The 14799-nt window shown below is 46.5% G+C and overlaps 1 protein-coding gene across 2 annotated transcripts in view; it reads right to left on the bottom strand.

The window, feature by feature from the left end:
* Window positions 1-1541: 1541 nt before the first annotated feature.
* The window catches only part of LOC147737748 (uncharacterized), a 40632-nt gene continuing 27374 nt past the window's right edge, over window positions 1542-14799 (bottom strand). Inside the window, exons 4-5 of one of the 2 annotated variants that reach the window (XM_086943274.1) lie at window positions 4822-4991; window positions 1542-4726 (exon numbers count right to left, since the gene is read on the bottom strand). In XM_086943274.1, the coding sequence (XP_086799400.1) occupies window positions 2088-3701 (1614 nt within the window). In that variant the 5' untranslated portion in view covers window positions 3702-4726; window positions 4822-4991 and the 3' untranslated portion in view covers window positions 1542-2087. Of the gene's footprint in view, window positions 4727-4821; window positions 4992-14799 lie in introns of those variants that run through there. The other variant, XM_086943346.1, reaches the window with a different exon arrangement.

Consider the following 14799-nt stretch of genomic DNA (forward strand, 5'->3'; position numbering starts at 1 on the left):
ATACATTTACATTTACATTTAATTAGCAGTCCGCCGAGGCGAGTCCATCTCACCCCTGTCCTCTCCTGACCATTACTTTAGGCACGGAGTGTGCATAGGATCGGAACAAAGCAGGCCAAGGGTGCAAAATAGGGGATCCAAGTCTCGAGCAGCAATACAGATAGTGGCAGCCGCGGACCAGACTGGCGAAGAGCAACGTCAGGAGCAGCAGGCAGCGCGGGTTCAGTTTTGTCGACCAAAGGGGGGAGGTTTCCCCCACGGAACAGCCATGGGACCCCTTCCAAGCATTTCGAGTCAAAAAACCGCCAGGTACCCCAGCGAAACTGACCTGGACGGACCCCGGCGTGGGGCCCTCTCCCACGTCCACCTGAAGCAAAACCTCCTGTAGACTCGAAGCAACAGACATTTGAACTCTCAGATGAACGGCGGTTGCATTCCTTTCAACAGCCGGGAGAGACAAATCAGCACATTCCCTCGGTCGGGCCGCATACATGGGGGGCGGCCCAGCAAGCCAGGCGATAGAACCGCTATCCTGTACAGCTGCGGCAAAGGCCATGGTTGTGCGCCAGGAACACAGGGCGGCGAAGACATCGCCAATCGTGGGCTCACTCCCACATTCTCCAGCCAACGTGCAGTTCGACAGGCCAGTTTCGCCGCCCCCAACGGGTCTGAGACCCAGGGCGCCGACCGCCATTTTGTCGGCACAATGAGGCCGCTACGGTCCTCGACCCCGATCCGGGCCGTCAAACAAGGCTCAGCGGAGTCTTGCCGGATCCCGCTAATGACAATCTTGGTGCAGAAAGATGGGTCACCAAGACACTGGGGGTAGCCGGCGCCACCGTCTCATGGGCGTCGCCCGCCGATTCCGGGCGAAGGGCTTCAAGATGGCCGGACTGGAGAACAAAGGGGGGGACAAGCCTCCTATACGGTCAACCCCCGTCCGAGGGAGGCAGCGCCCCGCAGCTGGGCCCCCGGGCCACCAGACAGGGCCCGGTCAGTCGCCACCGGTCCAACCGCACAATGGCCTCTTCAGCCGACTCCTCTCCTCCACCAGGGGTCGGCGTTGATACCCCGCTGCGGCCGACCGTCGCAGGCGAGTCCCCGGCCTGCACGCCACGGAGGCTCCGGAGCAAACAAGGGCACAGCTCAAGATCCGCGGCACTCAGGAGCTCCTGGGACAAACGGTGAGTGCAAGCAGCCTTTCATAGTCCCATATTCCGTCGAATGTGTCTCCTTGGGGCAGGATAAAGTACAGGATTTACGGTTCAGGCAGGAAGGTTGACGGAGCCGAGCTACAATGCGGCCATCACGGTCGTGAGCTTGGCTCCTCCCCCCTGTAAGAGTTTCTTGATGAATCCTATTGCAACTACAATATGTGCTCTGTCATTTAAAGTCAGGTTGTTAGAAGCTTTTCTGCATCTCAAGGTACGCCTTACTTTTCACCTGGTGTGGATGCATTTCTCATGTTTAGTGAGATCTCCTTTCTGAGTATAACGTTTCTGGCTTTCCCTTCCTGTAAGGCTTTAGTCCAATGGGAATTCTCTCTTGTGAAGTGACATTGTATTCAAGACTAAACCTTATCTGACATTCAGAACACACATAAGGCTTTTTTCCCCGTGTGAGTTCGCTCATGTCAAGTGAGAAGTAATTCGTAACCAAAACTTTGCTTGCATTTCGAGCACTCATAAGGTTTTTCCCCAGAGTGGGATCTCTCATGAAGCAGAACAGTCTTTCAGATACAAGCTTTTATGGTATAAGGATTTTCTCCAGTGTGGAGCTTCTCATGGTGAGATAGCGTTTTTCTCTGCATTTTATTCTGGCATTCAGAGCACTCATAAGGTTTTTCATCAGTATGGAGTCGCTTATGGTTAGTGAGGCTGTGCCAATCAAATAGGAATTTCTGGCATTCATCGCATTGGTAATGTTTTTCCCCTCTGTGTGTGTGCTCATGTAGAGTGAGATTGCGTTTGAAATTGATGCTTTTCTGGCACTTGTAGCACTGAATTATTTTGATGGTGTGTTTTCTTATGGCGCTTGTAACCATCTCTACCTCTGAATCTTTTCTGACATTTAGAGCACTGATAATTTTATTCACCAGTGTGGATTCTCACATGTTCAGTGAGATGAGATTTTTGGCTGAAACATTTTTGGCATTCGGAGCACTGGTAAGGTTTTTCCCCAGTGTGGATTCTTATATGCTCAGTGAGATTGCTTTTTTGACGGAAACATTTGTGGCATTCAGAGCACTGATAAGGTTTTTCCCCAGTGTGGATTCTTATATGCTCAGTTAGACTGTTTTTTTGACTGAAACATTTGTGGCATTCAGAGCACTGATAAGGTTTTTCCCCAGTGTGGGTTCTTATATGCTGAGTGAGACTGCTTTTTTCACTGAAACATTTGTCACATTCAATGCACCGATAACGTTTTACCCAAGAGTGGGTCCTTGTATGTTTAGTGAGTCTCATTTTGTCACTGAAACATTTCTGGCATTCAGAGCACTGATAAGGTTGTTCCCCAGTGTGGAATCTCACATGTGCAGTTAGAAGTGATTTAAGTCTGAAATCTTTTGGGCATTCAGAGCACTGATAAGGTTTTTCCCCAGTGTGGGTTCTTATATGTTGAGTGAGACTGAATTTGTTTGTGAAACATTTCTGACATTCAGAACACTGATAAGGTTGTTCCCCTGTGTGGGTTATTGTATGTTGAGAAAGACGTCTTCTGTCTCGGAAATTTTTCTGGCATTCAGAGCACTGAAAAGGTTTTTCCCCAGTGTGGGTTTTTATATGCACCACGAGAAAGCGTTTTTCACTGAAACATTTCTGGCATTCAGAGCACTGATAAGGTTTTTCCCCAGTGTGGAATCTCAAATGTGCAGTTAGAAGTGATTTAAGTTTGAAATGTTTTGGGCATTCAGAGCACTGATAAGGGTTTTCCCCAGTGTGGATTCTTGTATGTTCAGTGAGTCTGATTTTGTAACTGAAACATTTCTGGCATTCAGAGCACTGAAAAGGTTTATACCCAGTGTGGGTTCTTATATGCCGAGTTAGACTGCTTTGGTCACTGAAACATTTCTGGCATTCAGAGCACTGAAAAGATTTTTCCCCAGTGTGGGTTCTGATATGCCGAGTGAGACTGCTTTGGAAACTGAAACATTCCTGGCATTCAGAGCACTGAAAAGATTTTTCCCCAGTGTGGGTTCTGATATGCCGAGTGAGACTGCTTTGGTCACTGAAACATTCCTGGCATTCAGAGCACTGGTAAGGTTTTTCCCCAGTGTGGGTTCTTGTATGTAGAGTGAGTCCTCTTTTGTCACTGAAATATTTCTGGCATTCAGCGCACTGATAAGGTTTTTCCCCAGAGTGGATTCTCATATGTTCAGTGAGTTTAGATTTACGGCAGAAACTTTTTTGGCATTCAGAGCACTGGTAAGGTTTTTCCACAGAGTGTGTTAATGCATGTTCATATAGACTCGGTTTGACTCTAAAGCTTTTCTGGCATTCAGAGCACTGATAAGGTTTTTCCCCAGTGTGGATTCTCATATGCTCAGTGAGATAAGATTTACGCCTGAAACTTTTTTGGCATACTTTGCACGGAGAGTGGTTTTCCCCAGTATGGATTCTCATATGCTCAGTGAGATAAGATTTACGCCTGAAACTTTTTTGGCATACTTCGCACTCATAGTGGTTTCCCCCAGTGTGCATTCTGTCAAAATTGTGAGATGAGATTTATGGCTGTATCTTTTTTGGCACATGTAACTTTTTTCTCTAACTTAGGTTATTTTGCCTAGATTGAGGTGGTTTTGAACACTGAATTTGTTCTCACAGTCTGTGTTTTTATAAGGTGTATACCTAGACTTAATATCTCTACGTTTAGTTTTCTCTTGCTTATATGCCGCGATAAGAGTGAACCCGATTTTAGAGGCAGGCTTGTTTAGATAATGTTCAGCATTTATCTCTAAAAGAAATTGTGTGTAATCTTCTTAACACTTGAATTGAGCAAAATATGTCTGGAAGCAGCCCTGTAACACCTGTCGAAATGTTTCAAGCAGATAATAGTCTTTAGGTTATAGCAACTTATTTTGTGACTGAAGATTTTCTCAAATCTATTTGTATAGGTTCTTAACAATGCAGTGATAAGGTGTTAGTCTGATATTTAATCATTAAACTGATAAGTACCTTTTTGCACTGACGTAATTGCAGTAACTGAGGGTGTTAGAACGTGCACAGTACTATTGTAGATCACAAGTCTCAGAACATCAGTTCCTTTTACCCTTTCTTTGTTTGGTGTAAGGTTAAGATTTGTGGTTCTGAAGACGAGGATTTATTTACATTAGCTATAGCGCAACTGTACTCATTTAATCAATTTTTACCTTTAACAGTTTTACATATCACTCACGCACAGCAGGTAATGTTGAGGCGATTTAGATAGAATTACAGAACAGTACACAATAAAAAGGAAACAATCTGAGATAGTTATGAACACAATAAAGTGGTGAATTTTTAAGGTTTTCGCAAGAGTGAGCAGAGTGGGTCGTGGTTTTCTTCCCAGAGGCAGATAGTCTCAAAGTTGTGTAACTGGTTAAAACGGTTGTTGAACAAAGGTGATTTTCCAATCTTTCGGTTGTTAACGTGTCAGCTTCAGAGTCTTCTCTCAGCGTCTTTTCCTTGATGGTCTGCAGAGGAAACCTTTTGTTACATCTTTCTTTTATGCAGTGTGTGCTTCCTCTCTGGAATTACATGATGTTTTAGATGAACGTTATTCTGTGCACAGATTTGGCTTTGCTCTGGGTTAATGAAATACTAAATTAGAGACTTCACTTACAGGTATAGTACTTTCCTCAGCTCCCACTTCCTCGCCACACCTAGATTTTGGAAATTGTTTAAACGTAGAATGCTGGCTGTCCTTCAGTTTTTCAAAATAATCCTTCTTATGGCACTGACTTCAGTTGCCTGGTGCTATATCTAGCTTTCTTCGTCAGTAATTTGAATCACCTATCGTAATAAAATTAAATAGTTAATACATGAAAATTTCCAAAAATATAATTTACAAGCCAAATCAATGCAGAGTTGCAGAATTTTGAAACCGTTGAGCTGTTTTTCAGACAGAGCAGAGTGTAGAATGGTAGCCTGAGAGTACTTGGATGTAGGAGTGAGGATTTATAGAAATGTCAACATTTTATTAAGCTCACAAAGGATACATGCACCCTATGAACTTGTAACATAGAATCCCAAAGGCAGAAATTAAAGTCATATGCACTGGCACCAAACATATATTTCAAAAAGGATACTATTAATTAATTTTTAATGTAGATTTCTGGGACGGGGATTTCCCCTGCATGGACAACAGGCATTTTCCCCTGCCCTGAGTTACCACCTACTTGTATCTGGTATCCTGACTTTTGAGCTCTGGCCTCTGCCGCACACAAATCTATTGTGTGCTGCGAGGACTATGCCTAGACCTATCCCTCAACTATGTCCAGAGTATGAATCAAGGGCAATGAAATTAAGGAGTACTTTCATGTGCTCATTTTATTCCACCTGATTATCAGTTGTTAGGTTTTTCTGCACCTGGATGTACCGGGTGCAGAAAAACAGGACACCATTTTTATCCAGACAGGAAACTTAGACTGAAAAGACGCACAAGACTCTGGGTGCAGCAGAAGCAGCCAAGACTTATGCTGATTTTTAACAAAATGGGGGAAACACACAATTCTTCCCTTTGTTGGACATTTCTTTACCCTTCCCTCCCCTGCTTCACCCATTGCCCCCCAACCAACCACATGCCTATATCTACCACCTGCTTAAATCTAGTGGTAAAAAAAATCCCCAAAACATTATGAAATAATGAATGGCATGCAGTTTAACAGGCAGAAGAATCTGTTCCTTGTGGCAACTCCCCAGTCAATGGCGTCAAACTGGTAATTGCACATTACTGGGATAAGTCCACCACAAAACAATTACATGAGATTTTTCTGCCACCCCAGTACTGTGCAACTTCTAACAAGGGACTATGAGAGGTTTTGGACCGGTCCTGTGACCTGGAGGGTCACACCAAGTGTGCCCTTATTTAAGGCAGAGGACTGTCATGGGTTTAACAGCTAGAGCGGTGGTGGCAATAGACCCTGTTGTAAGGATCAATAGCCTGATGAGATCTTTGCATCATGGTCAGTGTAGTGGCTTCCTACTGACACACCCAAGTAATGCTCCATTTCTATGCCTGTGCACAGACTTTGCGCTAACATCAAGGGCGTGTTTAGGGTGTTGGTGTGCGTAGCATAAATGCAATGTGAGAGTGCAACAGAGTAAACAGCATCTCCTGCCTGCCAGTTGTGTATGCAAGTGGGACCATCTATCCCTTTTTCATACCCTAGTTCAAAGTCCTCTGTTACCAAGGAATAAAGTGCTCTGCAAAGTACTCAGGTACCTGCTGTGCCACAGGGACGGTGTCAGCCTATCTAAGTTTAGGGGACATCACCTGCAGGCTGAATTACTTAATGGAGAAGCTGTGTACCTGTCCTGAAGAGCCTAGAAGTCTGCCTAGAAGCCTGCCTGTCTGGTAAGAAAGGGAAGGGAGTTTGACTATCCAGCAGGAGGACAAGGCTGTCCTGGAAGAAGCACGGTCCGACACATCCTCGTTATCTGTAGGGTGGGCCGGAAAGCCATCCAGCAGGACCAGCTAGTCTGAGGGACTTCCCACCCCCCCGCTCCGCCAAGACTCTCCCAACAGTTTAAGGCAGAAAATAAAACTCTACGACAACGTAATTGTTGAGGCCTAGTTGGACGATTGTGTGCTGCCAACGGCCCCTTCAAGGTTGCATTTGCCAAATTCCTAACACAACAGGGTCTGAATCTACTGGCTTCCTGGAGAGCATGTGTTGGGCTTTTAGCTGCTGAATTTCTGACTACTCTGTGTCAGAGGCTCATGAGAGACTACAACTACTCCAGTGTCGAACACCCTGTCTGAGCTTATGCCTGTGGTCCAGCCGGCCACAGTGTGGGTTCAATTGCTGACGGTCGGGCCTCCAGAAGGGCTGCACTTACCGTCAGGCCAGCTGTGACTGCTACCTTGGGACTGCTGATCTTCAGGCAAAGGCAAAGAAAAGACAGAGTGGGTGCCCTACTGAATTCAGCCCTACATCCAGGACAAAAGCGCTCCACAAAAGCCTACTGGTGGGTCACTGCTCTCTCGAGTGTTCGGGCATGCCATTCAAGTGCCGGGAAACAGGAAAGAGACCTAGACAAGACTGACTCATCCTGTGGAAGGATGAGACGCTTACGACAGAGCATATACGCATTGGGGTAACTGAAGTGACAGAACTGCACCTATACTATATTCATGATACTCCTAAATGCCCCTAGAGGGTAAGAGGGTATCAGAACCGGACGCACCTGTCTACAGCACATGGTAGTCTGGCATGCCTGCACCATCCTTTCACCCAGACTGTCCATAAAGTTGATTTTAGAGCCACTACACACATAGCAGGGGGAATCTCAGACCATTCGCTGGTGGAGGTGCAACTCGATGGTCCTGTTGTGGACTTCATCCTACCCCCAAGGGTTGATCCATGATATTTAAAAGACAAGACGTTCACATGAGAGATAGAGCAGAATTCTATTTTAAGGAGAACGGGCGGCCTGTTGAATCAGCTTGCGTACTATAGGGTGAATTCAAGGCAGTGATTCGAGGCCAGACACAAGCCTTGATTGGGGGAATGTCAAAGGAACATAAATTGAAGTGCGAAGCTCAAGACAGGGAATGTGCTTTCCTGGAGGTTCGGTTGGCAAGTGGGGAATCAGTTTCTCTCCCATTACACCATCAACTGAAGCAGCACACATTAAGAGCACTAATGGAAAATAGCGTGCACTCATGCGCTGGCTACCCAGCATTGTCTCTATGATGTCGGTGATAAAGCCAATGAGTTGCTTACATGGCTAAAAAGACGAGACAAAGGATGGAACTGGATCCTTGAGGACACTGACAACAAGGGGACGGAAATACTGGGAGAGACTTCCTGAAAGACCTGACCCTGCCAATGCTAACAAATAAGGACCTAGACGCACTAGAGCAAGACCTGACAGTAGACTAAATAAATAAGACAATAGGAACCTTGCAAACAGGGCAGCGACAGGGCCTAATAAGCTCCTGTTAGAATTATATAAAAGCATGAAGGATAAAATCAGGGAGTGCCTCCAGAGTAGGATTCAGACTGCCTGAAAATAAGGGTGTCTCCCAGAGGACCAAAGAATGTCTGAGGTGGTGGTCATCCCAAAAAAGGACGAACCAGCAACTGAGTGTGGGCCTTATAGATCTATCTCCCCGCTTAATATTGAGACTAAGGTCCTTGCGAACGCCCTGGCGATCTGCCTGCGGACAGTAATTGCAACAGTGGTTCATCCTGATCAATCGGGCTTTATGCCACACCAGGGAACACGCTTAAATCTCTGACACCTTAATGGAGTACCATATGCAACATGGGATTCCTTTGCTGAACCAGTGGCGATGCTGTTAAGCTCTTGTATGAGGCCCCTCTAGCGTGCATGCGGGTCAATAATACAGTCTACCGAGTCTTTGCCGTCCGACAGGGATGTTCCTTGTCTCCTATGCTCTTCACACATGTTTGGGTTCACCAGGACCTCTCATATGGGATATTCCTGTTGATCAGGATATAATATCAACTGGAAGAAGTCCTTAATATTCCTGCCGGTGGCAAGGACCCTGCGGCTGCAGTCTAGGTGCACAGTTCGAGTGGCACTACATGGCTTTAAATATTTGGTTGTGTTTATTACAAGAGAGCACAGGCAGGAACATACTCCCGAAATGAGACCGTCTTTGCTGGGATGCCCCACACTTGCGGGCGCTCCCGCTCTCCTCACTGGGCCGGGTGGCCCTATTTAACCACATGGCTGCTGGGCGTTTTCCCCCCCCTGTGCTGGAAAATGCCATTTTAGTGGCACCACGACGAGCTCAGCTCGTCATCAGCACACGACACCCGTGGGTGATGACGAGCTGAGCTCGTCATCAGCATCGAAAGGGTTAAAGTGATGACCCTCCAGGGTCTCCTGTACATTGGGCAAAAAATGTCCTTTAAGATCACACCAGACATTTTTTTTGAAAAGGTAGTCTGAGAACTTCGGCTCCTGTTGTGGGATGGTGGCACGTCACGCTGAGTAAGTTGCAGAGGGGAGTTTATTAAGGTGGACTCGCAGTCAGCAACTGGGTTTTTGCGGACTGTGAAGATCCTGCTTACCGGGTAGATAGATTCGCCATGGGCAAGAGAGGTTACCCCACCCCGGTGCTGTATCGAAAAAAGTATGAGTGCACCCTGCCTTCTCATACCCAAACATTGGTAAAGGTGTGGAAAGAGGCTACCAACTATTTAGGCTGGGAAGGTAAGCTGACTGAAATTACTCCACTGTATGATGGTGATTTCTTAAGTGCAGTGGGAGGATTGCAGGGCTTCTCCCAAATGGGGATTGATTAGCTTAGAAAAATAAGGCGCCTGGCCCGGATGGAATACCTCCTGACCTATACCTCAGTAAAATAGAGCTGTGGGCGCCCATTCTCACGAGGGTCCTGAACGCGGCAGTGGAGGCGAGTCTGCCGCGTTCTTGGTCCTCGGCAACCATAGTTCCAATTTTCAAAAAAGGAAATCGAGATGACCTCAATTGCTATCGCCCGATATCTTTGATTGATGTCACGGCGAAGGTCCTGGGTAGGGTGGTTTTAAATCGCCTGACTGAATGGGCAGACACCCACCGGGTAATAAAGGACACGCAATATGGGTTCAGGGAGGGGAGGTCGACCACGGACCAATGCCTGAATCTCTACTTATTGGTCGCTAAGTACAGCATAGCCAGCAAGGAGGCAGTCTACCTGGGGTTCGTGGACCACTCCACGGCATTTGATCATGTGAATAGGGAGAAGCTATGGGCCTCGATGAAAGGTCTAGGGGTGGATCAGGATTTAGTTAACATCCTAAAGGCTTTGTACTGGAACACAACAGCGTCCATCCGATTTAACCAAGACGGAAGCAAGACCTCACCATTTCCATGCAATAGTGGAGTGCGGCAGGGCTGCATTTTAGCTCCTTTTTTTGTTTTCACTTTATATTAATAATTTAGATAGGTATTTATGCAAACTTAGAGTGGACCCCCCGCAAGTAGGTATCCGCCCAGTCCCCGTCCTGCTTTACGCGGACGACGCGATGTTATTCGCCCGGACACCGCGGGGGTTACAGAGGCTCATCAATGGATTTGTGAGTTTTATGGCCTCACTTGATTTGTCAGCAAATCTGGACAAATAATATGTTATGCTCGCGGGGGCCAGACAAGACAAGAAATTTTCTTATAAGATAGGAACCCATAAAATTAGTTGGTGCAGTCCTTTCCTTATTTAGGTGTACTATTTGAAGGGCTTCCAAAGTTTAGATCTTTAGTGGACAAACACTGTGCAAAATTGGTGGCCTCATCTGGGGCTATAATGGGGTATGGGAGAAGGCTGGGAAGATGGTCTCCTGAGCAAGTGATGAATTTGTATAGATCGATATGCTGTGCTAAGGCAGCTTACGGTGCGGTAGTTTGGGGTTTTGTGAACATATACCCGGTCCAGGCAGAGGAAAACAAATTCTTCAGAAGGATATTGAAAGTCCCATCTAGTACATCTGCCTACATTTTACACGAGGAACTGGGAGAACCCTACATTGAAGACCAGATCAAGATCAGACCACTTTTGGCCTGGGTGAAAATCTGGTACAACCCCGAGGCAGGCCTCAGTAGACAAATTATCACAGACTGTTTGATACAAGACAAATGGAGCTCTATCCCCTGGCTAAAGTATGTAAAGCGCACCCTAGAGGCCATTGGCTGTAAGAACCTCTTCACGGAACCTGAAGCCCTTATTGCCCAGAATAAAACGACGGTCAAGAAAATGTTTGGGGAATGAACAATTGCAAGGAGGGCGGCTACTGAAGAGTAAAATCTACAGTTGTGGCTTATAGATTATTGAAAATAGAAAGTGAAAGGGAACCCTACCTCTCACTGATCCATAATGCACAGGACAGATTTTATATGACCCGTTTTAGATTTAACCTGTTGCACCACCTGTTGGCTGATCCCTCCGGTTTTACCTTAACGGTCGAGCAGAAGGGTACCTGCGGCTGCGACAATAGGTCTCTGCAGGATACCCTTCATTTTGTTTTGTTGTGCCCTCTTTATTCATTACCTAGGGCGAAAGTTCCTGGTGGGATTACTGAAACAAGCCAAGTTTAAACATGCTAAGGTAGCATTAATGTTTTACAGAAGGCTAATGATGCATATACCCTTTCCTGTATTATGAGTTTTATTAAGATGGCAGTGAGGCTAAGGAACTCAAGAGAGATGAGCTGAATATGATGCCCTGCAAAATGAGACTTTGGACTAAATGAAATGAAATGTATTGGATGAACTATTTTTTAACGTATTTTTAACTATTTTTATGTACTTTTATGGTATCTTTTTAAGTGCTGAATAAAGAAATATTTGATTTGATTTGATTTGATTAGCTTAAAACGGCTGGGCGATGTGTAAAGGGGACAGGCACTTGTGTCCTTCACGATCCTTCAACAAAAGTATGAATGACTAAAAACGGTTCTGACATTTGCAGGTGGCCACGCTCTGCAAAGTCACATCCGGGAAGGGGGTCAGTTGCCTGATGCTTCCCCACTGGAGGACCAGCTGCTAACTAATCCCCTGGCCGAAAAAGGAATCTCAACCATCTATAGGAAGTTGATCTACAGTTCTCTAGATGCCTTGGGGACGCGGAGAGCTGTGCGGGAGAGGGATCTAGGAAAGCTTGGCGATGGCGATTGGGTTGAGGCCATTCAGGGTGCCAGGGAGGTGGCAATTAGAACTCATTTTTGTCTAATTTAACTGCAGATACTGATACTGCCAGATCAATGACCCTGTTTACATTAAAGGGCAGCTTGAACTCAGGGCTCAACAACAGACTCGATTGAATAAATGACCAGCACGCTGCTTATCTTGCCAAGACACAGGTACTTTGTAAATCTCTTTTTATTGAACAAGTGCTCAATCGATGGTGTTGACACCGAAAATACGGTGCACATTAGTGAGATTGATTAGACCAAAAACACAAAGTCTGCAAATATAGAGTGAGTAGCATAGCTTGGCTTGTCCTGACACTCCCTGGCCAAATCCCACTATATAAAACTAGATTGCCCTTTATCGAAGGCAGGTAGTCCTCCTAAGGTTCTGGAGGTCGCTGGGCTGCAAGATGACTTGCCTTTTGGTTCAGGATCATCCAGGGATGCAGACAGCCCAGTAGGACTGGGACCAACACAATAGTTCTCTACAGATCCTCACCAGCAGAGAAGGCTGCAGTGCCCGGCTCTTCTTAGGTCGTCAAGAACTGAAATTCAGGGTCTGGGGATGCCACCTAAAATCTTGATTTAAGGGTGTTACAAGGGAGTGACAGGTAGAGGCTAATGGGCCCCTTTCCAGGGGTGTCTACACCCTCTTATCATGCCCACCTCCTGTGGGAAGGGGACATAGTCCTAGCCCAGATTGGATAATTCCCATCATCTTCCCATCTTCAGCACCTGAGAGGTGGAGTTGACAGAGGGTGCGGTGGCGCACCTCCTGCTCTATCTAAGGTTTCCCACCTGTCCTTGCACCTAAAAGGGGGTGAGGCCAGGATGATCGCTTGCTCCCTCTAACAGAAGAGGCTGGGGTCGCATTACCAAGGCGGCAAGGCCTTTGAAAATCCCTGCCACAGATGGCTCTGCCTGACCAGGGGGAGGTGTGAATACCTCCACCCAGGAAAGGCATTGTTATCAACCTCAAAGTGCACAGGCACTCTCTCCATGAGGACAGAAAACTGTCTGGTGGTAGCAGGCTGGCTCAGGCCAGTCGGTGACCACACTAAGGATTGGTAGATCTAAGGGGCACCCTGTGTGCAATTTTTAATAAATCGGATACTGCAATCAATGCAGATTTAATATGCTGAGATGTTTGGTATCAAATATCCCATATTTCAGAGAAGCCTCCATGAGGCTGGGGAACTCGTAATGACAAGTGTCCAGCTAATGTGCTTACTATAGAGCTTGCCTGGTCACTTGCAATATCCCGGAATCGACAAGGACATTGCAGGAGATATCCCTAAAGCAGCATGCACTAAAAGGCCTGCTAGAGGGGTGTCTTACCTATATCTCAGACAGTCCTTATGGGCATCGCATACAGGGATGTGTGCCATGTCGACTCTTCAGTTTTGTCTGCACCAAGACACACAGCTGCAGTGGCAGTATGTATGCATGTATGCATGTATGTATGTATGTATGTATGTATGTGTGTATGTATGTATGTATGTATGTGCTTGGTGAGGGGTCCCTTAGGGTGGCATAATTTGTGCTGCAGCCTTTACAGATCCTCTTCAACAACAGAGGTATCTTTTACTAGGGACTTATAAGTGAGCTAATGGGGTGACAATCGTGGAAACGACAGGTACACTTAAGGGAAGGAGATTGGGCTCAGGGGACCTGGTTGGCAGGGACCCTGTTATGTTATGTTATGTTATGTTAACTGTTTTTATACCGCGCACAGCTGCCCCAGCATAGGGGCGTCCTGGCGCCATAAGAAGGTATACACAACACAGCATAAAAGATACTTAATCAGATTTATTAAAAAGGAAGGTTTTGATGGCACGTCTGAACTGGAATAAGTCGTCCAATGCCTGAATTTCAGCAGGAAGAGAGTTCCACCGTTTTGCGGCCACTACTCGATAGGAGCGACCACCTGTCCTACTCAACAAGAAACGTGGGACAACAGACAGGTTCAATTCAATTCAATTTAATTAATTTATATAGCGCGCTACATACCCAGAGGGTCTCAAGGCGCTTGGAGAAGGGTGGGGAATTACTTGTCGAATATCCAGGTTTTAAGTTGCTTTCTGAATGCTAGGTGGTTCTGAGTGAGGCGAAGGTGAATGGGAAGTGAGTTCCAGGTTTTTGCTGCCAGGTAGGAGAAGGATCTTCCTCCCGTGGTGGTTTTGTTGATGCGAGGTACAGCAGCAAGGGCTTGGTGGGAGGAGCGTAGCTGGCGGGACGGGGTGTAGAAGGAAAGTCGTGTGTTGAGGCATTCGGGTCCAAGTTCGTAAAGTGCTTTGTGTGCGTGGGTTAGAAGGCGGAATGTTTCCTCTTATTGACGGGGAGCCAGTGGAGGTTTTTCAGGTGACCAGAAATGTGGTCTTTACGCGGAATGTCTAGTATGAGTCTGGCTGATGCGTTCTGGATGCGTTGGAGTTTTTTCTGAAGTTTTGCGGTGGTACCGGCGTATAGGGTGTTTCCGTAGTCCAGGCGGCTTGTAACCAGTGCGTGGGTGACCGTTTTTCTAGTTTCGGTGGGGATCCAGCGAAATGTTTTTTGAGCATGCGAAGAATGTTGAAGCAAGATGATGAAACGGTGTTGACTTGTCTGGTCATCAAGAGTGAGGAGTCCAGAATGACGCCCAGGTTCCGTGCGTGGTCTGTCGGGATGGGTGCTTTTTCAAGGGACTCAGGCCACCACGAGTCGTCCCAGGCGGAGGGGGAGGTGCCTAAGATAAGGACTTCTGTTTTGTCGGAATTCAGTTTCAGACGGCTCTGCTTCATCCACTCGGCTACTTCTCTCATTCCTTTATGTAGGTTGGTTTTGGCGGTGTTAGGGTCTTTGGTGAGTGAGAGGATCAGTTGAAAGTCATCAGCGTAGGAGATGATGTTGAGGTTATGTTGGCGTGCGATGGCCGCGAGGGGGCTCATGTATACGTTGAA

This window comes from Lissotriton vulgaris, chromosome 1_1 (assembly GCF_964263255.1).
Source record: "Lissotriton vulgaris chromosome 1_1, aLisVul1.2, whole genome shotgun sequence".
In the NCBI taxonomy this organism is placed as follows: domain Eukaryota; kingdom Metazoa; phylum Chordata; class Amphibia; order Caudata; family Salamandridae; genus Lissotriton; species Lissotriton vulgaris.